General features: G+C 28.7%; 2 protein-coding genes across 4 annotated transcripts; one reads left to right on the top strand and one right to left on the bottom strand.

Moving 5' to 3' along the window:
- Positions 1 to 442: 442 nt before the first annotated feature.
- Positions 443 to 7,895, bottom strand: Pex11ab (peroxisomal biogenesis factor 11ab). The gene is made up of 3 exons (XM_016062039.4): positions 7,603 to 7,895; positions 4,141 to 4,256; positions 443 to 2,636 (listed from the first exon to the last, which is right to left on the bottom strand). The coding sequence occupies exons 1-3, from the start codon at positions 7,662 to 7,664 to the stop codon at positions 2,095 to 2,097; spliced, it is 720 nt and encodes a 239-aa protein (XP_015917525.3). The 5' UTR covers positions 7,665 to 7,895; the 3' UTR covers positions 443 to 2,094.
- A 120-nt stretch (positions 7,896 to 8,015) lies between these two features.
- LOC107447190 (OTU domain-containing protein 7B) lies at positions 8,016 to 23,561 on the top strand. 3 transcript variants are annotated; one of them, XM_043050934.3, is made up of 9 exons: positions 8,016 to 8,142; positions 10,902 to 11,087; positions 12,840 to 13,037; positions 14,071 to 14,316; positions 15,082 to 15,180; positions 17,368 to 17,495; positions 19,293 to 19,417; positions 20,066 to 20,373; positions 21,994 to 23,561. In XM_043050934.3, exons 2-9 carry the CDS (start codon positions 11,015 to 11,017, stop codon positions 23,079 to 23,081), a joined length of 2,265 nt encoding a protein of 754 aa, XP_042906868.2. In that variant the 5' UTR covers positions 8,016 to 8,142; positions 10,902 to 11,014; the 3' UTR covers positions 23,082 to 23,561. The 3 variants fall into 3 exon arrangements, with proteins under 3 accessions (XP_042906868.2, XP_015917544.3, XP_015917536.3); XM_016062058.4 differs by having other exon boundaries at positions 8,102 to 8,277; XM_016062050.4 differs by having other exon boundaries at positions 8,122 to 8,264.
- The last annotated feature ends 2,350 nt before the right edge of the window (positions 23,562 to 25,911 follow it).

Here is a 25,911-nt window from a genome sequence, read left to right as displayed (position 1 = left end):
TAAAAACAGATAACATATTTAGATACTTATTAAAAAAAAAGTAATTACGTTTGAAAAAATAAAGTAAAGACAAATTTATTATTAGAAACAAATGAATTAAAAATTTAATATAGTACTTATAATAAGACTTTAATAATTTAATATGCTTATATTACTTTATTTTAATGATTTAAAAGAAAAAAAATGACTTAATCAAAATTAAAAAGCTCATAAAATAATATAGATTATTACACTTCTTAAAAACTATAAAAAAAATAAATAAATAAAAAAAACTCAAATGCAGCCTATTACATAAGAGAGTGATAAGTGCTAAGCAGAGAAATAAATTGCAAATTCAAATGAAGAATATTTTTAAGAAAGTGGCAATGTGTTAAAATAAAAAAAGGTGAAGATAACATCTTGAAATTGACATACTAAAAATAAAAAAAAAATTAAAAAAACATTTGTAAGTAGCAAGTTGTGACAAATTTTTATTTTACAGAACAGATAGGCTACACCTATAGCATTTACAATTTTAATTATTTAAAAAAAAAAAGAAGAGGAAAATATAATATAGCAGATATCTTATATTTGAATGTGTTTCAAATAAAGATAAATATCATCAACATATGCTTCGTAACTAACACTGCACCTCATACTAAAAATTTGCTTTCAAACAATAGTTATGAATGAATCTAATTAGTACATTACGAATAAAAGTAAAATACAATATATTGGACAATAACACAACTGGAGTAGACGTTCCAGTAGTTGCAATTTTCATACTAAATCGATACAAATTATGTTTGTTACGAAATCAAATTTATATCTGACAAATTTAGTATTCAGTATATTTTTGCTGCATCGATAATAACTATGACCAAAGTATTGAAAAATTACAAGCATATTTAACAACTAAAATGACATTCATATTAAGGAAATAGAGTGTGATATTTAGATAATCTACATTTTAAAGATATAACATTAGATTAATAACATTTTTAAATTGAGACAAAATTATTTATGAAAAATTCAGTTACAGAAGAAAAAAGGAAGCAAAAATTATCAGATCTCACCAAACTTTAAATAATTTTTTAAAAATTACAAATAAAAATAAATCTTAAGCTTTTTTTTCTTCAAATTATAGATATAACATAGCTCCTTTCTTTGTTAATATTGTACGTCAATATAGAAAGTACTCCCAATTTATTGATATAATAAAAAGATGTGCATGTCTGTTTGCATATAGAGTGCTTATGGCATGAAATTATGTTTTTATAACACTGAATTCAATGCAAAGGTAGATGCAGAACAATTAGGTTACATCTGTAAGATGAATTTTTGCAGTTAAGATTTTTCTCGATTAATTCAAGATTTCTCTGCACTGAAACCCATTGCCTTTAAACAAGTCTATAATTTTTATTATTTTAGTAAAGTTCAAAATTTTTCCTTTGAAACAAACTTTCTCGCTCTACTACGGAGGATTTTTTAAAAATTTTGACACTTAAAACATGGGAAATCAATGCGGTTGAGTTCATCCAATGTGAACTCAATTGCAAAGCAATGAGTTCAGGTAGGCAGATCAACAGTTTGCTGCAAAAACATATAAAAATTTCATTTTATCCTGAAAATTGCATTTACAGAAGCAAATGCTATAGGCAAAATTAACGGTTGCCACTGGATGATTAAACTTAACAAACAGGGATTAAAAAAACTGTCTGCAAATTGCCACTTTTTGTTCTTCCAAAATGCACTTCACTATTATTATTGTTTTAATAATTATGGAGCTATGAATATTTTTAATACTATGAAAATTTCATTGTTTCACACTTGTTTATTAATTTTTCTTTGATAATTAGAATCAATTTCTCAGAACGTGGCCGTAGTAAAAAAATATAATTGTCACAGTAAACAAATATAACTATAACTGTCAACTAGCCAATAACAAATTTTCCTAATTTTGCACTATAGCAAATGTCATGCTTGATCTTCATTTATGACGGCTCTGCTTCTTAAATAGATTTTATGTTTAAACATATTTTTCACAAGGTTTATTTTGTACAAAATACTTTCTTGGACCAAAACAACTTACTAAAATTTTATAAAAAATGTCACTCATGGACTCAACTTATAAGTAGAGTCAATAAGAGGCAACATTCCAGCAACAGATGAAATCATTCCCAAAATGCCCATGGTTCGTGGAGAAATCGAAACGTGCCCCATCTGTGCAAGAGGCAAGAAAAGATCACACCCATTTTTTACTGTGTCAACAATGACATCTTTGTGCAATTCCAGAAAACTAAACAGAACTTGAAGACTAGACGAAACAGTATTACCTTTCTGAATCCTATTACCTTGAAACTCGTGGCTCAACTTACTGAAGCTTTGCCTTTCCAATATTTTCTTAATTTCATAAATGTCTCTTGCCAAATTCATGACCACAAAATTTAACCAAAATTTATAGTACAATTTCGACCATTTGTCCTTGTCGATATTAATCAGCCCAACACGGTTGAGCCAAATAAAATGGTCCACAAATAAGTACATAGCAGTGTTAATTTTGGAGAAGGTGATAGTGAAATGAAGAACCGGATCATCTAGATGCATGCAGCCAAGGCAGGAATAAAGAGTTTCAAAACCACGACCAAATCTATATACTAAAAAAAAAAGTATAAGTTATGTCGGATATGTTTTCTGTTAAATAAAATTTTCACATCAACAAGATGCTAGACGGTTCTGATCAATGTTAGTGCACATTAAATTTTTCAACAACTTAGGGTTCCATAGCCAAAAAAAAATTAGGAATTGCTACTCTAGATGCATGCTATTTTGATTTTAACACAAAAGGTTGCTCATATACTTTCTGCGATCATAAAATCTCAATTAAAAAACTCGCTGCATGCATTGATTAACTCTTGTAACTAGTTTCAATCACTTTGTTGCAATCTCATTTTAGCAAAATTTGTTTAACTATCACGAACTTTTTTCGAAAAATGCTCAATTTTTAGAGAATTTTATATTGGTTTAAACAATAGGGATAAGTTAGGTAAAAAAATTTAAAAAGCTGAAAATAGAAATACAAAAATTTCATGCGCAAAAACATTTTTTAAATATTTGAAAAATACCTGAAATCGGAACAAGAAAAAAGTGTATGCAGAAAGTATTTATCCACAGAATATTATCGATGATTCGATAAAAATATCGATGTGATATTTTATTTATTTATTTCATAAAATTGCATAAATATGAATCTCAATGTGTGATTTTCAAATCACGCAAATACGAATTTTGACATTTAATTTTAAAATCGTGTTAATATGAATCTCAATGTTTGATTTTAAAATTGGGTAAATATGTATCTGGATAATTCAATTTAAAATTGTGCAAATGCAAATCTCTATGTTCTATTTCAAAATAGAGTGAATATGATTCCCAATGTATTACTTTTAAGTCACTTAAATATGAATCATAATAGTGGCTTTTAAACTGTGTGAATACGAAACACAATGTGCGATCCTAAATGGCATAAATGGGACACGCTATGTGCGATTTTAAATCATGTGACTGCACGTTTACATTGGTAGGAAAAAGCGTAAAAATGAACAGTTTTTTCCTCAGGAGTTTGAAAAAGGCAAACTTTTTTTGAAGAGGCAGACTTTTTATAATTTTAACAATAGTAAAAAAATCTTCGCAAACAGCGTTTACAAGTTCTTGTATATTATATAAGTCTGCTCATATCAAGCAATTTTTTTAAAAAAATATTTTTACATTTACAATTAAAATATATTTTTACTTTTAGTACTAGTGATCATTCCCCTATAAAGGCCAATTCTATTTAGATGAAGAAAAAAAAAATCACTATATTAAGTTTCTACTGAATTTATTAAATTACATTAATGCAGTAACTTGTTTTAAATATCAAGATAAGCAATTGTTGTTTGAAAACTTAGTCATTTTAAGAGGGCAAGTGGTAATAATTAGCAGTGTTTTTACAGGAATGAGTGTTTAAAATTAATTTGAAAAATAAAAAAGAAGTAACTTAATATGTAAAACTAACCTATCTTTAAAAAAATTAGTATTTTTTTAATGTGAAATATAAAAATTATTTAAAGACCTATAGATGCATAACAAATATAATTTTAAAAAACAAATAAAACTTACATTTCCTTCCAGTACTCAAGACAGTCTCTAAATCTTTCAGTTTCTTTATGAGTTCTTTGTTCAGTTTCTTGTTTTCTAAAGTGGACCATATCAATTTGCAACTATATTGCGCAAGACTATTAAAAGAAATATGGAATTAGAATAAAAATAAAATTATTTCAATTTGGGTATAGTCAATATTTTTTAACGAAATTTTTTTCCCCACGTAAGACTGAAAATATTATAAAATTTGATCCCATGAGTCTTATCTTAAATTTTAAGTCTTCTGAAACTTTTAGAAACTACAAATATCTTTTACTCAGGAATGTGAAGAATTATATATAACTGCAGTTTTCAAGCTTAAACTTTAATACAGAATGGCTATAACTAATGTAAACAGTAAAGACCAAAATAAAATTGTTCTGACTGAACAATGTTGATGAAATAATGTTATATGGGACCCTGTGAGAAAAACTTAAATATAAAAAAATAAAAAAAACATTTTGACTTTAAGGTGAGAAAAGGGCATGTATGTAGAAGATAAAAACCAAATTTTAGCTGAAATAAATTTAATTACAACATTTGTACATTTTAAATCTTGTTAAATACAGGGGGTTTATAAAGTCCCGGACCTATTTTGATGTTTAATAACTCATAAAATAATAAAGATAGATCAAAATTAATAACATAAATGGTTAGATAGACTCAAAAAGTTTCATGACCCTTGTCAATGAACTTCCACGTGTGCCTCCTGCGTCGCACGGAGAATATCAAGTCGATTTTTATCAATTTTTACGCCAGGTAGCGCCAAGCATGTCGGCATCCTTTCATGTTTCTGGCATTGTTAATCGCCATAATGTGCGCATATGGGGATCTGAAAACCCCTATGAATACCGTGAGACATAAAGGGATTCCCCAAAGGTTAATGTGTGGTGTGGACTAATGCACGACCGAGTCATTGGGCCTTTCTTTTTTACAGAAAAGACGGCCTCCTCAGTCGTATACTTAGACACGCTGGAAAACTTCGTATTTCCACAACTAGAAGAGCTTTAGCAACATGTTTTTTTGCAACAAGATGGTGCACCACTTCATTGGGTTACCATCGTTCGTAGTTCTTTGAATGACCATTTTCCAGGAAGATGGATTAAGCGAGGAGGTCCAATTCCTTCGCGACCCAGATCACCTGATTTTAGGCCGCTGGACTTTTTTCTTTGGGAATTTATAAAGGACAATGTTTACAGGAGGATCGTGTCGAACATTGATGACCTAAAAGTCAGAATTACAACCGCAATAGCCTCTGTGGATGCCGAGATGCTTGCCGCTACCTAGCTTGAAATTGACTATCGACTTGATATTCTCCGTGCGACGAAGGGAGCACAAGCGGAAGTTCATTGACAAGGGTCATGAAACTTTTTGAGTCTATCTAACCATTTTTGTTATTAATTTTGATCCATCTTTATTATTTTATTAGTTATTAAACATCAAAATGGGTCCGGGACTTCATAAATACCCTGTATATTAAAGTTGTAACTGAAATTAACAGTCGTAATTAAAATCATTATATACCGATAATCATAAACAGTAAATTCGGTTGGCTGTTCAACTAGCAAACAATCATAGCTCAGAGGATTTAAAATAAGTTCATATTTTGACCAAAAAGTGAGAAAAGGGTGTGTTCAAATAACAATACGTATTAGAGATAAAAAAAAAACTTTATTTAATTATAGCATTTGTACAATATGCATTCCAATTATGTTATCATAACATAAACTAATAGTTATAAATAAAGTCTTTATACTGATAATCGCGAACTCAAAATTTTGCCAACTGTTCAATGCCGGTTATAAAATACACCTTAAAGCAAACCACGATGACTGAAGAGATTAATCACTCGCATCTCAATAAGGTAACCCATGTATCAATCCCAGCAATGGCTGGTTTATACCAAATAGGTACATCGACCACACAAATATTCTTCTTGGTAAACAGATCATGGGTTAGAATATTTAAGCCATCAGGCGAATCCCTGTGGCAGAATTTTTTCGGCTTTCTGCGACAAACTCACCTAGCGCTAATATTTTTCTTTAGGAAACTTTTAATTATAAAATTTATTAATTTAAAGTTAACACAAATGTAGTGTATACAAAATAAAGTATAGAATAGAAATGCATAAAAACTTTCAATTGTAAAAGTAATATTATTTTAATTCTAGTACTATAGGTGATATTCTTGCATTTTGTAGGCAGAAAAATACACTAATTATTTCCTCTTTCGAATTTCGCAAATAATTACCCAATTAAAATTGGTAAATAAATTAAAATTCATACATAAATTAAAAAAACGTAAAATCAGTGCAATAACTCCTAAAATAAAAATCACGAATCACACGAACAGAACTCTTTTAACAAGAGATTGTTTAAAGAGTGACAAGTGTAAAATATGGTGTTCTTCAAAGAAAAAAATGAAAGAAAGAACATCATTTCTAGAGCTAACTATCGCTTAAACTTTTGTGATTTCTGAATATTTTTTAATTTTTTTACAGTAATTTGAAATTCTAGCTGAAGCCCGTCATTACCGTTTTTTTTAAAAAAAACCTCAAATGAGAATAGAAAAATCATGATTACTTTTTTTCCTCTCTGATGCGCATGAAAGACATCTTTAAAAAACAATTCTGCAGAGAGAAAAAAAAAACATTTTTTGAAAAATTATGCAGAAAGGAAAACCAAAATTTTTCCCTTCACAAGTGAAAAATCATTCTGCAAAAACTTTGTAACGTTCTGTGACAATGTCGCTGCAATTCTGACACAGGGAGGCGAAGCATGTGAGGGTGTTTGTCCACCTCGCATAAACAATGGCAGAAGGGATCAAATGATTGCAAGTATTTGCACAAATCGAAAGATTTCCGTATCGTGATCTGTGGTAGAATAATTGCGAAATCTAACAAATTAAAAAAGCGCATCACAGAAGATGACCAACAGGAAGGAAAAAGCTCATAACCACTGCTGGGAAACCTCTACAAGTTTTTCTTAATAAGAATTTAAAGTTTTAAATCCATTTGGTGCTTTGGTGATTATAGTTGGAAAAACAGATCATGATTTAGAAATATCAACACACAAATTATTCTCCCTTCATTACCTTTAAAGAATTTTATTTACTATTAAAAAAACTTATAATTGTTTGGACGTGGACTAAAGACGTTTCAGGTTAAAATAACCAATATTCAATGAATATAAGCAGATTCTCTTGATAACAACTTTATAACTTTGATATTGATAAATGAATGCTCAGACATATGATACTAAATAATAATTTTAAATAAAACATGTAATGCATCACGATATGCAAGCAAACAATTTAATTCACATTTCTTTTGCATGTCTTTCATTTTATACTTCTAAAACTAGAAACATAAAATTAAAAATAGACATTTATACATAAATAAAGAATTAAATGAAAAAACATTTTGACAAATTTGTAACAAACCGAAATAATTTATCTCTTGCACCAGACTTGTTATTGAATTTAATAACACTATCCATGGTCATAAGGAAATTTAAGCATTCATGATTAATGATTTCCGCCAAATTAAAATACAAACTTTCCGAGAATTTATTCTTATTATTGAAGCATACAAATATTTGAGATAAAAACTATTGACTGTGTTAAATTTGCCAAGTATAAATACAAAAAAAGATAAAATGACAATATTCTTATTCCTATGAATAGAGAGGAGAAAAATTAAGAAAGTCGAAGATGAGCATGATTATGTTGTCCGTGTATAATCTTATGCTGGCTTTAGTCTCTAACGTTATTTTTTTTAACCGACAGTGATGAAATATTGCTCTATTATGCATTTTTATTCAATTAAGAATAATTTTTGTTGTTGAAAAAATGAATAAAAACATCAAGAAACATTTGATAAACATCCATTATTTGGTTCTACTGCATTGCATTTTTTTCTCTCGAAGAAACATCCATTAATGTGAATCTGGCAATCGTTTTAGATTTGTTGTGTATTTATGGGTACAGAAATTTTTTTATTTCAATACTGTCAAATATCGGCTTTATTTTTCTCTTTTAAAATGTGATATTAAAACATATCTTAAAAAAACAATTCCATAACATCACAATATGTCATAATCAAGGTACTATTCAAGTGTAAGATCTTTATTTTTAGTAAAATTTGACCTCTTTCTATGAGCCGCTGATTCAAAAATATTTAAATGCTGCATTAAATTATTTAAAATACCTTTATGTGAAGTAGTTATCTGTGTACTTTTATCGAAATATTATAAGCCTTAATTTTCAGCTTAACAGAATTATTCTTTAAATTGATCATCCGTTAGTTATAAATCACTTTAATCTACATAAAATTTACTGGTTATACCTGATGGGTGTTGTGCTTCATATAATAACTTTTCCGGTGATTATTTATCACAAATTATGTTTTTTTAAATAATTAACAATAAATTTCACTTTTGAGAATAAATAATTTAGGTACCCTTCGTTTAGCTAACCACTAGAAGATTAAACTATTTTTCTTTATTTAATTTTTTGGGTTTGTTTTGTGTTTATAAAATTATAGTGCCTCTTGGATTCGGCGTTGAAACTTGGAGCTTCTACTGGATAACAAACCTTCCATTTTCAGTGTTTTCACTACAGCGCGAGAATGCGAGAATCTCGCATATTTTTTTCTTTTCTCGCATTAAAAAATTATTACTGCTAGAAATTCGCGCATTCTTTAAATCAATTTCAAAATTCGCGAATTTCTCGCATTTTGGAAGAAGCTTCGATTTACGCTATTTAGAATAAAATCCGTTTCACTTTTCTTCCTGGATCTTTCATTATTTTCAACATTTGCTCCTTTATCTAGTTTCCCTATTTACCAGTTTTGTTCAGAACCTTTTCGAACAACAGAACACAACCGAACCACGGAACCCCTTTCAGAACACATTTCTCTGCAACCACGTGTTTACCGTAGGTAAGGTTTCTTCATGTAAGACGTTCAAATTTTTTATGCACTAATGTAAGATGGACAAATACCTAGTAAAGGCAAAATCTTCTGTGATGATGCAGCAAGAATATTCAATGCTTTAAAAAATAGAAGACGTTAAAAATGCATTATAATAAAAGAAATGATTTTTTTTTTCAAGTCTATTTGTGTTTTTTTAGTTTTTAGAAATCTCACTTAACTTTCTGAAATCTCACCCTGTTTTTGAGAAAGGGTGAGAAATTCTCACCCAGTTTTTTTCTATGTTGAAAACACTGATTTTTCTATTATTTTTATTGTGATTTCTTATTATCTTTTTAACTCATTTTTCCTTTCTTCTGTAAGAACATAATAAATTGCCAAAATTAGAAGGGTACCTTGTAATAAATGTCTTTCATAAAAATAAAAACATTTAAGCACCTGGCTTACCAAAAAAGACCATTATTTCTGGAAACAACTAAGATTTAAAAAAAAAAAAATGCTAAGTTTGTTTATTTGAAACAATTTAATTTTGATTAATATAAAATTTTTGAGTTAGATCTTAAAAAATTGAGTGTGCTATTGAGGAATGAATATTAGCTAAATCATAAATATTGTTATTCAATTGTCATTAATACTGGCATTTTCTAATGCTGGTATGTTAGTGAACTGGACAGGTATGAAATGATCTTCAAAATTTGTCTATTTTTTATTAATATTGCAAAAATCTGTGTTGTGTTGTACAAAAATTTGGCAAAGTCTAATTATTATCAGGTGTTTATGTTTAAGTTCACTATGTTTATGGAAACAATATTTACTGTGTCTGAGTTTGAATTCTATAATCTAAATTGTTCTGCATGAGCCTGTCAAAATCTTTAATTTGAAGTGTTTATTGATTATTAAGCAACATAATTTAAAATTTATGAAATATTTCATGTGAAGGAAATAAAATTATTTGTATAAAGTATTTTATTTTTATATAAAAAGAATTCTATAAAGCTGAACTGTTTAATTGTTTGCGACACAAAATTTCCAAATTAGTAAAGTGAAATAATAAATAATGACTTTAACAGAGAGTGAGTTAAATTCTATTTTTTAATATGAATACAATGTAGCAGAGCAATAAGTTCAAAATATTAATTTTAATTTGTTTTATTTTATTTTGCGTATTATTATGGAAAAATTAACATATCTTGATCTGTGGGTGAAATAATTTCCAAGTCTTTGCATCTTCTGGGTAGTGGCTCGTGAGAAACTAAAAAAAAAAAAAAAAATCTAGGGAGGGGACCAACTTGAAGGAGTTAACTGGGAGCTACTCCCGAGCAAACGTCTACATGTTTTTTCAAAATTTTTTTATGAGTTTAAAATCCACTTGGCGATTGTAATTTGTACATCATATAATGATACAGAAATAACCCTATCATTCGTAATATTCAGAATGTGATAAATATAGTAAATCTTTTGAAACATTTTACTGTTTTAGGGTTCTACCTGAGTTATTCTCAATACTTATTTACAATCACTTTTTCAATAATATTTTTTGGTTGCATTTGGTTACATTTTGAGCACTTCCTTATAATTAAACTATCAACAAATCTAGGGAGCTTGCTTGCCATCATGCCCAAAATTTTTATAAAATTTAATATTATGGCCAACAATTGTTATGCTTCCTTTTATTCAGGCTGGCTATTAAAAATTGGTCAGGGCACCTAAAAATTCACTGTTTTGATGATAAATTGATAATTTATTGGATTAACTACATTTATATTTCATAATGTGTTTGATTGTTGAATATTTCTTATCTCTATTATAGATGTGAGGACCACGAAGGAACAATGTAGTTTTAATTTGTAGAAGGATGTTCTTAATTTCCTACTAGTGTATACAACAATGGTTATCAGATGAAACTCATCAACTGGTTTGATCATGGACACTATCTTATCAGAATTCATTGCACGCACATCAGCTGATCCTGGATTAGCAAGAGATCTCTTAGAAGGTAATCTTTAATATTTTATACCTTAAAATTCAAGAATTTTTATCTCTTACCGATTCTAATTTTAAAAATAAAATGCTATTCATACTAGTTTAAATAAACTGAATTAATTTTTATTATACTCATTAAGTTAAAAAAAAATAGTAGAAGTTTTCAAAGTAAGCATAAATAATGCTTGAAAACAGGGTTGGGATTTTGACATCAAAAGCTGGTGTTTGACAGGACATGACAAAAACTTGTTGAATAGTGTCATTAACAGTCGAAATTTGTCAAAAACTCTGAGCAAGTTCCTGTTTTGACATTGCAGACATTTTATTAGATTCTAAATCATGCATAATGCTTGCATTATATACTACTATAATTATGTTTTTATATTATATATCAGATATAAAAAATGTAGCCAAAATTATTGAAACTGTTAAGTGGTTTTTCTGATGGTACTCTTAATACTTTAAGACCTATATTATAACTATTCGGTTTATATTACAGACAGTGTTATTCTAGAACTTAAAAGAGCTAAAAGCTGAAAAGGGCACTATTTCACCCTGAAAAAAGGTACCTATCACAAAAAAGGGCATTGCTCACAAATATTTGCATGACTTTTAAAACACCCATAATATACAAAGTTTTCAATTTTATCATTAAAAAAATCCTTTTTAAAGGTTAAATTAAAAGTAATTCCTCAGTTAAATTTACACATTCTATAAATTAGTTTTAAAATGAGCATAATTCTCGAATTTGGAAAATGTTGCGTGCCGTAATAATAATTTATCAAACATATCGGGATTATAAAAGCGATTTCAAAATAAATGAAAAAACAATAAGTAATTGTAATAATTGCCGAAGAAACGATTGAAAATTAAAGTGGACTTACCATAGAATTGTTGCAAATCAAGTGGGTAAAAATGTGATTACTAAAATATGAAATTCGTTAGCCATGACATCGTATTAATTACATCGGAATTGAAAAAAATCACAAGGAAATAGTTCAGAAATGACAAACAGCTGCCAAAAACACTACCCATAAACAATGTAAATAATTCAAGAACATGATTGATCACTTGTAATTTTATGTATATATTGATTTATAAATACTTATTATTTAAAACAGCTAATAGTTATCCTTACAGCAAAAACAAGTATCGTTATACCAAAAACAAGTATTCTTACACCAGAAACAAGTATCGATTATGATGACTAGCAATAACTTTTTATCGTATTTTCAAAATTTTTCTTTAAAGAACATTTTCATAGTACTAAGCCTAGTTCAAACTTATTTGAAAATTTATGTAATTTCTACACATTTAAAATAAATCTGATTAAACCTTCATGAGAAAACCATAAATACCTGATTCTATTATCTAATTTTTAAACAAACAGTGTGTGAAACTTTTTATATTTTTTAATCCTTAAAAATTTTACATAAACGAAATTTTTTGTATTTTATTTGTTAAATTCATATTATTATGCTAAATACTGTTTAGACATTTAACTGCAATTTTACTAATAACAAAGCCTTATTGTATAAAAATTAATGTTAATTTTTATATATTTTTTTTATTGAATAATGTATGTTTTGATCTTTGTTTACTTTAAAAACTTATTATCCGAAAAAGTCCATTATCCTGACTTGCCGAAGTTCCGGCAATTACGCGTGTGGGACTTTCTACTATTTTCTATTTTAGTGGTTATTTTTGTACACATTCCTGCTTTTCATTTCTTCTTAAACTATAATTTTTGAAAATACAATTTTAGGACATGAATGGGATTTACAATCATCTCTCTCAGCATTTTATATGCTGAAAGGCATAACTCCAGGACCCAAGCCAAAAGAATCTGCTTTGCCAATTAAACTTTCTGGAGGCCACAAACAGCACCTGGAAGTTGATAGTTACATGTCTTCAAAATCATCTCACCCAAAAGAATCTTCGCCTGATATCGATGAAATTGGAAGTAAGAATTTCTGTTTAATAAGTTAGCATTTGCTAACAATTGGTCTTTTTAAAATAGTACCTCTACTTTGCATTAACAGATGCATTTAATGAGCACTTTTATTACCATAATCTATTCATTTATGTACTCGTAGTTCATAGTCATTCGACAATCATATAATAAATGCATTGTTACTTGTTTACAACAGTTTTAGATTGTTAATCATTCTTAAAATTAAGAATAGTATGCATGTTTATTTTGTAAATACTGGTTCATAATTGGTATTTCAATCTTTTAAATTCTGAAATAAAGTCCATCTTGATGCCTGTTTATGCTTCCACATGTCAATTTTTTTTTTTTTTTTATAAAATGAATATTTTACTCAAACGAGAAAAAACTTATCATTTGTAATTTTTTTTAATTAGAAATAAAAATAGTAGTCTACCACATTTAGTACAGATTAAGAAATTAAGTGCAAAATTATAATTTGTTATTTTGCACTACTTTAACTATCCATAAACTTTAATGTAAAATAGAACCATTGAAGCTTTGCTTTCGCATGAAAGAAGAAAGCAAAACACACTCATGCACTTTTTTTTTAAGGAGCTGAAGATTTAAAAATTATACAAAGAGAGAGATCAGAACTGTAAGGAGAAAACTGTCTCCCACTTAGCGCATGCATTTTGAAACATTCTTGATATTGAGGCATGTATTAAATACGGTGATATGATCTGTGTTAATAATATTTCTCCATATTAATTATAATTTCTAAAACTCAATAGATGGCGCTCTGCGCAGTGATGTAAAATCATTAGTTTTCTAATCAGTTTCCTCCATGACACTGTACCATTATCATCATCCTTATGTTATTAAATATATATTATGTTAAAAGGCGTTTGTTATGATTAAAACCCCGAGATCTGAGATCATATCAGCGTAATTAATATTAGCGCCCAACGTGGGGCGCCAATATTGTTTAGCTCTTAAGTGGAGACTTTTTTAATGTTTGTTAAAAAATATATACAGCAACTAATCTGTTTAACACGTTTTTTAGATAAAAGACTGTCCAGAGGAATATCCAGAGCTACTGAAAATGTTAATCTGGTGTCTAGAGCCCGAAGCAAGCTTGCTAAAGAATTTGTTGCCACTACCTCTGAAAAACATCAAGTTATGTCTGGACTTGAGACACCTGTATATACATTTTCACTGCCTGATCTTTCTATATATCCTACTGATTTTAGAGAATTTCTTGAAAAGGACTTGATAGAAACATCTACTTTAGTCTCACTGGAAAATGCAGGTTAGGAAATCAAAATATTTTAAATTACAGTTTTAAGTCTAAATATAGTTAATATTTTTAGCCAGTTTATTGTGTTTTTGGTCTTTCCAGTTTAGTTTATTTTGTCATGCAAATTTTCTTGCTCGAAACTTTTTTTTTTGGAGGATAGAATCATATTAGCCTTATTTGAATGAAACTATATGCAGTTTTATATCAGAGATTTAAGTGTCTTATAAAATCCATTTTATCTGTATTTCCTGTCCAACCTTGGATCGAATCATATATTGGACAGATATACTTTGGAATCCAATTTATGTATGATTTTATCCAACATGAATAATTTTTTTTTTCATTCAGCATGTTTATGAGAAGGAGGAAAATTTCTCTAGAATCATTTTTGTGTATGCATAAAAGTGTCGATTTATTTAATTTCTTTGTAAAAATTTCAGTTTCTAAAACTTGTTTAATGTATGACACTTTAAATATCCGCAGTTTTTTAATCCCTTCAAACCATAGAATGTTGCTAATAGCCTGTTAGTTCAGGTGTGGTGTTTTTACTTTCTAATCATGCTGGTGCCCATCCATCTGAAACTGGGTGAGCTTGAAGCCATCAACAGGGATCAAACTTCAATGATTCTTTTTAGCAACTCAATGCCTTAATGACTTAAAGTTTTATATTATAAAGTTAATGAAGTTTTAATATAAAATTATTTTATGTTTAATAACTTAAGAAAACATATTAATTTTAGATATTTAAAATTGTTTTAATATTTTTGGTATATTTAGGACGTTTGAATTGGTGGGCTGAAAAAGGAACTTGTCAAAGATTATGGCCCTTAGCTACTACTGGAGATGGAAATTGTTTATTACATGCTGCATCACTAGGTAATGTAATATTTTTACATAATTGATGTATGTATATATATATATATATATGTGTGTGTGTGTGTGTGAACAAATAGTATTTCTAAAAGTAAGAAGAACCAAAATACGAAATGATCAAATATTAAAGTCGTGCAATTTAACTCAAATTTAAGAAAAATGAAATTAACAAGTTTATAGACAATAAATTAGTTAGAACTTGTTTCTTAAACTTAACATAATTGTAATTGAGATTAAGTCAATATTATGCTGTAAAATATTTCCTTTCAAATTGTTAATTGCTAAATTGTTTTACTGTTGTTTCGAGTGGATAAAGGTCCTGTTAAACATTATTTCTTTTCCACAAGCTCCCATTGTCAAATTCTATAAATCACTATGCTTATTTAAACTGTTTCACTCTTTATATTGCTGCCAAAGAACAGGTTCTCTGATATTATTTGGACATTTCAGCGTTTTCATCATAGAAAAAAAATGGGTGAGAATTTCTCAAAAGCAGGGTGAGATTTCAAAAAGTTAAGTGAGATTTCTAAAAACTAAAAAACACTAAAACTCTTTAAAAAAAATTATTTCTTTGATTATAATAAATTTTTAACGTCTTCTATTTTTTAAAGCATTGAATATTTTTGGTGCATCATCATAGAAGATTTTGCCTTTACAAGGTATTTGTCCATCTTACATAAGTTCATAAAAAATTTTAACGTCTTACATGAAGAAACCTTACCTACGGTGAACATGTGATTGTAGAGAAATGTGCTCTGAAAGGGGTTCCGTGGTTGTGTTCTGTTGTTCGAAAAGGTTCTAAATAATACTGGTAAATAGGAAGCTAGATAATGGGGCAGATGATGAAAATAATGAAAGATCTAGGAAGAAAAGTGAAACGGATTTTTTTTCTAAATGGCGTAATTCGAAGCTTTTTCCAAAATGCAAGAAATTCGCGAATTTTGAAAATGATTTATAGAATGCGCGAATTTCTCGCGGTAATCATTTTTTAATGCGAGCAAAGAAAAAAATATGCGAGATTCTCGCGTTCTCGCGCTGTAGTGAAAACACTGACATTTGTTGACCCCTTCCACCTCTTCATTCCAGAAACACCTAAGATTATCGCTTAGTACCTTTATGTACTGTTTTCCATAGAAATCTAAATTTTTACACAAAAATATCATTTGGAATATTCTACCTCTACGCTCTTCAATTATAAACATTATGCATTTTTTAAAAAAATTTTTTAGCCTTTTTTAAATGATTCATCTGGTTAGACTGTAATAGATTGGTTAAATTTAAGAGATAAATGTCTTTAAAATATCATTAATAACTTATTTAATTTTTGCTAACTGATTCATCTTTTGAATAAATGTATTTAAAGCTCTAACAATTTTTTTAGTACTTTAAATTTTTATTTTACATTATGTTACATTTGATTCATTAATGTGTTATCCTACTATTGAGTAAGTTAACTAGGCAATTTATACATAAATAGCAAGCGTGTAATATATACAAGCTATATGTATGTAATATACATGCTCATAAAATTTGTGAAATTGTAATTGCTGAGAAATACCATGGATACAGGGATCTGGTGGAAATTTCCTACCCCTTCAGATCTATGCCTAAATTGAGAAAGTAGCCTTACGAATGAGTGGTGCTGCCATCTATCTGTAGTGTTCTGAGCTGAGACATGTGTTCACCCTTGTAGTGCTCTCTTGGCGGACAAAAGGCGCACCTTTTTGACTTTTTCCCTAATTGCACTGACTGGTGAACTTGGCTTGTCCAAGTGTCATTCGTAATAACACATTTAAATAGCAGCCAATATTATCCATAATTTCTATGGATTTTTAAATAGTTTTTTTTTTTCTATGAGCAACCCTTTATTTGCAAATTGCTGATAAAGCCATTTTTTCCCCCTTATATACAAACTTCTTTTTTTTTCATTTAATTGTTAGGAAGTAAAATACAAAGAAAACTTTTTGACTCTTTTTACTGCAGAGAAATAGTTCCATGATGACTAGAAAAACATTACTATTGCAGGTTATACAAGTAGTATCCCCCTTTATTACAAATTTATAAAACTTTTTATGTATTTTCGTTAAAATGATAGATATGTGAAAATAGCTTCATCAAATAGTAAAAATATTTGTTTTTCTTTTCTTTTACTTTTCCTTAAATGTTTATTTTTAAATTTTTTCCCGTTAGGTATGTGGGGATTTCATGATCGATTACTAACATTAAGAAAAGCATTACATAGCCTCCTGTCAAATAGCACATTCACTGAGGCTTTCTACAGACGATGGAGATGGCAGGTTTCATTGCAAAATAAAGAAGTAAATATTAATAATTATTATTTTTAATTTTTGTATGTTAGAGGCAGAAGAATAATTGTTGTGTGAAATATTTTCAAATTCTCTTTAGTGTCTCTTTATTTCTATAAGTTCATGCCATCTATGTGTATCTTTAAACTAGTTTTATGTTATAATCTCGTTTGATGTCCAGCTGTTGATGTGCGGTCATGAAAGCATCCGAACACAACAAAAAAAATTCAAAAATTGTGAATTACACATTAGCCTCATCACTTTTTGATGTACTCAATTTGTGTTGATTCCATTGTAGGTTCATTGATTCCATGATTTTTCAATCGCTTTTAGGGTTACTATAATGGTTTTGTTTAAATTCCATTTTAAACCATATAAATTTTCTTGAATTAAGATATTTTATTTGAATTTAGATCACTCAATAAATTATTAAACTTTTTTATGGTTAGAATTTAGTTTAAAATTTTTTTATTGTGTCATGTAGCATCCCCCCCCCCCCCATTTTTTATATTGTTAAAAAAGGAATATATTTTTAAAAAGTATCGGTTAGTTTAGAGTTCAGGTTTGACTGAGCTCTAATTTTAAAAATTATTTAATTTTCTGCAACTATGTTTTACTAAGTTGACTGATAAAAAGGATTTAATGCCTAGAGCACTAATGTTTAGATAAAAATCACTATAGATGTTGTCATGTCTGTATAAGTATGCTTTGCAATTGTCCCTTCACTTAAAATGGGTGTGCACCTCTCCTATAAATTATCTTAAAGTAATAACCTACACTTATTTTATGTTTAATGTACTAATTGTTGAATTTAATTATGCTATTAGTAGCTTTGTTTCAAGATATTGTTTTAAATTTTACACTTATAAGCCCCTTCCCTTCATTAAGATAAGTCTTTTTTTTCCTCCAACTTTTAATGAAGTATAGTGTCTGTGAGTAAATTGCTCTCATGAACTAATGTATTACTACAAATGCATACAATTTTAATTCTGTTTAATAATGTTTTGTGTCAACCATTCTTTGTTGAACGGTTTTATTTGCGATTCGTCTTTTGAAACACTCGGAAAGATGATGAGGACTTATGTCATTATATATTTATTTTAGATTCTGGATTGTTATGCTAAATAATATTACAAATATATAGTTTGTCTACGCTAAGAACTCTCCCACCACAGTGTCTGAGGCTGTCTGCTGCTTTGGAAACAAGAATAGCACATTTCAGGGAGGGTAGGTTCTATTCACTCTAGGGCTAACACAATAGACTGAAGATGAAGATGATGTGCCTCGTTACCATAGTCTTCCACTGGTCCAGGTGAAAAGCTAGGGGAGTTCTTACTTTAGACAAACTATACATATGTTAAATCAATCAAGCTTTTATTTCTGGAGCCTCATTGTTCCCTTCTCCTTGATCTATGCTTTATCAGCATCATACCCATAATAAATCTCTTTTCTCAGGAGAGTACTTCTCTTTTAACTCTTTCCTCCCCCACTATAAGGGAATGACACTTCCTGTGTCTCTCACACTGTGACCCTCAGGTCAGGAGTCCTGAGAAAAGTTTTTACAAATCTAAGCATTAAGATAATTATCCTGGATTAGTCCATGGCATCAAATAATCATAACTGAATTATCTATTTAGGGCCTGTCGCGCCACTGAGTTTAGTTGGAATTATCTGTTTAGTCAGTTGCTTCTGTGATGGAATTTTTTATTTCATCAAAGATGTATCACAAATTATTTTTTTTTTGCATAAGTCTTAAATAACTTTTAAATTTTTTAACAATTTATATAATTTTTTTCTCTCAAAAATTAGGCTGGATTAGTTTATTGTGAAGAAGAGTGGAACAAGGAGTGGCTGACTTTACTGAAAATGGCTTCCACTGAACCCCGCCTTCATCCATGCCAAAAAAGAAGCTTTTCTGACAGTTCTAATAAAGGGTAAATGAACAAAAATGTTTTACTTGTAAGCTTTTGTTTTATTTTAAAATTATTGTGAAAAAAAAAGTGAAGATAAATTTTTACCATAATCGTCATGAAGAAGATAGCCATGTAGTTATCTTCATTAATCATGAATAGGAAATGTTAGTTAAAATCTTGAAAATAATTTTAAAAATAATTTATAGCTAGATTATTGTGTCTAGCTTTACCTTTTGTCAAACTAAAATTTTTCTCATATCCTGTTAAAAATATTACATGCACTAAACATAACATGGATTTATTAATAATGGGATTTATGTTTTAGTAGTTTTTTTTGTGTAACTAATTTTTTATTTTGTTATTTATAATTAAAAATTTTTGATTGAATCACGTAAATATATAATCAAATTATGAATTTGAGCTGTGATGGCTCGGGATAGAGCGTTCACCTTCCAATGAGGCGAACCGAGTTTGTATCCCAGTTGATGCGAATTCCGCATCCGGCTTGCACCCACCACAGTGCTGATGTGAATTTGGCTGTGCACCTTGTAAAATTTTTAAGCTCACCTTTTATAAAATGCATGTAAATAACATATTTTATTCTAGATTTAGCATTGTTGTAACTATCCTCATATAGATATATTTAATATAAATGAACCTTTTTAATAGGCCACTGTTAGCTGTACCAGAAGATGACATTCAACCTGACGTTTATGAAAGTTTAGAAGAATTCCATGTCCTAGCCCTATCTCATGTACTGCGCCGGCCAATAATAGTTATCGCAGATACAGTTCTGAAAGATGTGACTGGTGAACCATTTGCTCCCATTCCATTTGGTGGTATTTATTTGCCTTTAGAATGCCCTCCAGCTGATTGCCTTCGCTCTCCATTATGTTTAACTTATGATGCTGCTCATTTTTCTGCTCTTGTTGCTATGGAGAAAGAAGCATACGCTGATAAAACTCCACATCCTCCTGGTAAAATACAAATTTTCTAATTTTAAAATATTGATTTGTAACTTATCAGATTTTATTTTATAATCAAGAACTATTACAAATTTAATTTTTTTTTTATGTAAAGTGATATGCATCTATAAAATTACAAGCTTAATTCTTAATTGAATTTCATTAAAAACGTTTTGAAAACACAAATTATAAAAATTTATTAAATACTTATACACGTTTCAATGTTACACTTTCATCAGTAATATAAAAACCTACAGATCATGCCAATACTCTTATACTAATGAAGGTATACCTTTGTGACTAAACACACATTGGATTTTCAAACACAGTTTTTATTTAAATTTTGTACACATCTAGTTTTAAAAAAATTTATGTTAGTACTAGGGTCGACAAATCCTAAAAACCTGTGGCTTGTTATCAATATTTGATTGAAATCTACCTTTTTTTTTAAAAAAAAAATACTTTTGAGGAAAATCTGTATAATAGCAATATATATATATATATATATATATCTGAATAATACACCAAAGCATAATATTGTTAACCCTTAATTGTTCGAAAGAATAAGTCTTATGCCATCCATTATTCCATTCAATTCCATCCAGATATATTTTTAATAATTAAATATAATATTTGTAATTGTACATTTAATTATAATTAAATAAATTACAAATATAAGGGCAATGAGAGAGAAAAAACAATAAAATAATTATGACGGATTTGGTTCATTAAGGAAAAAAAAGTGGTTAAAGAGGCTCAAACACAGTGAACCTAGTTAAATACAAGTTGCATGCCAGTATTCTCAGGAAGAATTTGTGTGATCAGATGTTGATCATAATCTTGAAATGTACCTTCCGTTAAAGATTTTGAGCCCTGAAAACATGTTCAGTTTTGATATTTATTTTTAAAATCTAAAAGGCCTAATATTTTAATTAATATCATGTTGGATGATTTTAGCTTTTATAATTGTGTTTGCATTAAAATTGTATATCATACTTCTAACCACTTTATTTATTTTTAGATGATATTAAACAAAAAATTATAATTGTCTTTCAGTAATTATTAAATTTAGTAATTAAATTAAATTTAGTGATTAAATTAAATTTAAATAATTTCATTAATGCAAAACATTTCACTACCTTTCATTCCATTACATCCAAAAATTGATCCTCACTCCTAGAAAATTTGAACTCTTGTAGACCTCTGTGTTAGTTTATTATTCTATTTTAGTTCCATGATCTCTTTGTTTTGTAGTTAAAATGGAACTATGACATGGAGTTTAATTTTTATTTACGGTTGTATAAGGTAAGGTTGAAAGACAAGGAATTTAGTTTAAATGAAATATAATAAAGAAACAAAAAGATATTTTAAGAAAGTATTTTAATAAAAAATAATAAACAGTGACAAATAATTTAAAGCAAAGCGTTCTATTTATGTATCAAATCTGTTGCCACCTTTTTTTATATAAAAGTTAAACTTTTCCCCTCTGTGATAAAATTAAAATTATGCCAACCTTACAGTAGTCAATTTTTTTAAAATTATTTTCTTAATCAAACTATTAAAATATTATGACTATTTTTTTAATTGGCACTAGACTTTAATTAAAATTAATTACTGTCTTTTATTTTTCAGCTGCTATTCCTTTGATAGACCCAGAGCATAAACTTTTGCCAATTCAATTTGCTGTTGATCCAGGAGTAGAGGTCAGATGGGGTCAAGATGAAAATGACCCCATCATAATCTCTAAATTGACTCTTACTGATAAAGACAAACTTGGTCTGCTTCACGAATACCTGGACATAATCGAATTGCCAGTGTTTGGAGTTTCTAAACAAGACTCTGTAGATTTTCAAGAAGAAGATTCTATGTCCAACAGTACTGATATCGATAGAAGTTCCGCAGCGGGAAGTTTTGATTCTGACGATAGCAATATGGATAGAGGGTCAGGTAGCTCTAGCCCTGGGGGCTTACTATCTCTCCAAAGAAGTAAAGCCACTAGGCAACTTCAAAGTGTTGCCAAGCAATTTGGCAGCATTGGAAGGACAATGAGCAAAAAAATAAAGAAAAATTTTGGTAGTTTTACACGAAGAGCTTCTTTTAGAGGTACTCCAGAGAGTAAATCTGTTGACTCGCTAAAAAACAGCAAAGTCAAAGACCCCACTTTACTCTCTATTCGCCTGTCTGCCAGCGGCATCGTCGGAACTCCGGATAACATCATTGCAGCAGTTATTCACACCGACAACAGGCACGAGTACCAAGAAGAAATGATAAGAAACTACCTAAATTCTGCCAGATGTCGATTCCTAAAAGAAAAAAGCAAAAAGAAGCAAGATGGAGTAACAGATACAACTCGGAGTGATCAGCGAGATTGTTCTTCACCTTGCATCAAACCTGGCTGCAAACTTAATGGATCTGTGGACACTCATTATATGTGTTCAAGTTGCTATAGTCAGCAAAAATCTCATACAGTGGAAGAGAGTAGGTGCAAAAACTCTCCTCCAAGACATTTGAAAAGCAATAAAACATCTGCCAGTGAGGGAGGTAGTGATTCTGAACGTCGCACTGCACCTGACAAAGTGACCTTAGTACCAAAATCATCCAGTTCATCTGGAAAATCGTCTAGGTGTAAAGATTCAAATAGTTCATCACCAAGTTCAATCTCATCTGGGAGTGGTGTTAAATCAGTGACTAAAACTAAAGTGCATCTTGATACAATCTAGGTGCAGGAAAAAAAAGCCTTATCTATGCTTGTCAATTAGTTTTGGTCATATTTCCTTGGAAAATATTTGTTGATGTAAAAAAGTAGGCATCTAGCGCTGTTTTCTTTCTTGTTTAATCAAATCTGTTTGATCCTGAAAAAAGTACTGAAAAATTTTACTTGCATATTTCATAAAAGGAAAGTGAGGAATTTATTTTCCAACTTTTAAGTTACTTATGAACCATTATTGAAAAATAGTTTTTGAGCAGCTACTTTTTAAAATTAATTTTCCTGAGCATTTATTCTAAAAATAAGACTAGAATTATTTATTGTTTAAATATTTGTTTTTTAATAAAATGAGACACGTTAAATTACTTCAGTAATAAATTATTTAACAGATATAGATAAGACTATTGCTATCATGCCAAATTGTAATAAAATATTTCATTTGGCAACAAAATTAGCAATCATATTCATCTAATTGCAGGGGCTAAAAGAAAAATTTTAAAGTTTAGTGGGATAATAGTAGATGTTAATAGTTTCAAAACTGCATTTGAAATATAGACTTCAAATAAAAACTAAAAAATGCTGGAAAAGTGAAATATTTTGTATTATCTCAAAATACCTAAAATAAATTTTCCTGAAATTTCTAGGCAATTTCTATAACCAATAGTTCAGTAACTGAGAAATGGAGATAGCTTTTTTATTTTTTGCTTATTACCCAAATTACTAAGATAAACCAAAAGCTTGTTGATTGTGCGAAATTTAAAAGGTTGCTTATTTAAAATATAAATGTAACGTCCACCAGGATTTATTGTTATGGAACAAAAGTCTTAATGAAAAGTAGTTTGTTTCATAAAGACCTAGTTTTACTTATTATTTTTTTTACTCGACAATCACAAGAAAAATCACCTAATGCTAGTTAGTCAATAAATCTTTGAACATTAACAAAAAGTTGCCAAGAATGTATGACTGAAAATCAGTGATAAGTATCTGTATTATATTGGTGTATAAAAACTGAAAGAAATTATTATATCTATTCCAAAGATTAGACTTATCAATCACTCATTTGAGCTGCACTTGATATATTTTTTTTTTATATGTACGTATTCCATTTGCATGTTTGTTAATGGGTGTCTTTGTGATTTGTAAACTAGGAAACACCTCCAAATATTTAAATTTTGAATTCATTCAGTTATTTATAATTGGTAGACTTTATGAAGATGCAAGTGAGGATGGGATTTAAATTATTGGAGGTGGTCTTTAACAGATCCATGTTTCCTAAGACACCCATTATTTCACTTCAAGTTTGTTAACATTTTTCTGGTGATTATGCAATATTTGTGATGTCCCGTGTCACCTTATCAGTATTAAATAATCACTCAGAAATTGTTATTATAAAAGATTTGTTGAGTTTTTAAATGTTTATATTGATTTTCATTTGTTGAATGATTATTACACAATTTATGAATACCGGTTTATTTTGGCAACTCTAAGAAGTACTGATTGTTGGTTGTTTCACTATTTTTTTTTTTTACTTTTGAAATTATAATTTTTATTACTTTTAATGAAAAATATTTGAAACTTTTTATTTCAATTAAAGGAAAATTTTACTTTTCACTTTTTCTAATTGTTAAATGCACCTATATTGAAATTTATGTTTGTTATTGATTATGCTTTAGTTTTGTGTTGAGATTAAATTTCTAAGAAAATAATGATTTATTTATTTTTGTATTATGTGTCTAATGATTATTATTTTTATTATGTGTCTAATTTATTTATATTTAAATGTACAGTGAAACTCTTTCTTCCTTTTTTTTTAATATTTTTTTTATTTTTATTTAAGAAAGAAATTTTAGTAAAGAAAGAAAAGTCTTAAAAAGTAAAAGGTTTTAAACTGCCAGGCATAATCGAGTTTTTAAAAAATCAATTAGTATATATTATTGCAATGATCTGCATGAGTTCTTGTTTATGTCATAGTATCATAATATGATGAGAGTTATACTTACTAAAATTATTTTCGACAGTAACAGACATAAATGTTAAAACACAGATGTAAGTTATATTTACTAAAAATTATTTTCGACAGTAACATACATAAAAATTAAAACATAGATATGGGTTATACTTACTATAATTATTTTTGACAGTAACAGACGCAAAATTTTAAACATCTGGCACATTTTCTACTTTCAATTAAATTTTAAAAAATTTCCTTATATTGTTCTAATGATTCATTTTCTCTACTTTTTCCTTAACACTTGTTTATAAGTGAATGTTGAAGGGGGAAAGTGACCACTTAATCAAGGCCATCTAGAGCAGAGAGTGTGAAGCTTTTTGGATTAGTGTGCCAGTTAAACTTTGGTCTTATTTTCAGGTCTTCTTCTGAGTGCCATTTGTTATATTACTTTTTAAAAAAAGTAATCTATAAGCCACTTCTTTTCTTTTGAACAATCAAATTACATTGTGTAACTATGTTTACTGTTTAGTTATAAACTTTCTTTAAACTTGAAACAAGGCTATTTCTTGCAATTAATAATGTATTATGGAATTCATTGAGGAAAACATCTATTCACAACATTGGGCAAATTTACCATAATGTAATTTTTTTTAAATTAAGATTCTCTCTTTACAAAAACTTCCCATGAAAGATCTAGTTTCCCCTTCAAATAGTTCAATAGAGGATAATGTAATAGTTACTCTTGTATCCAGGAAAAATGACGCCTTTTGTCATATTTGTTTTTGATTCTGCCCTTGATAGTTGCTAGTATCGGGGTTCTTTTTTGCCTAATATACTGTCTTCAGTGAATTTAATTTAATATGAATTTCTTTCATGCCACTGAAATTCACGT

This window comes from Parasteatoda tepidariorum, chromosome 9, assembly GCF_982258835.1.
Source record: "Parasteatoda tepidariorum strain Cologne lab strain chromosome 9, Ptep-v5.0, whole genome shotgun sequence".
NCBI lineage: Eukaryota > Metazoa > Arthropoda > Arachnida > Araneae > Theridiidae > Parasteatoda > Parasteatoda tepidariorum.
This window is presented reverse-complemented; position numbering and strand designations above follow the sequence as displayed.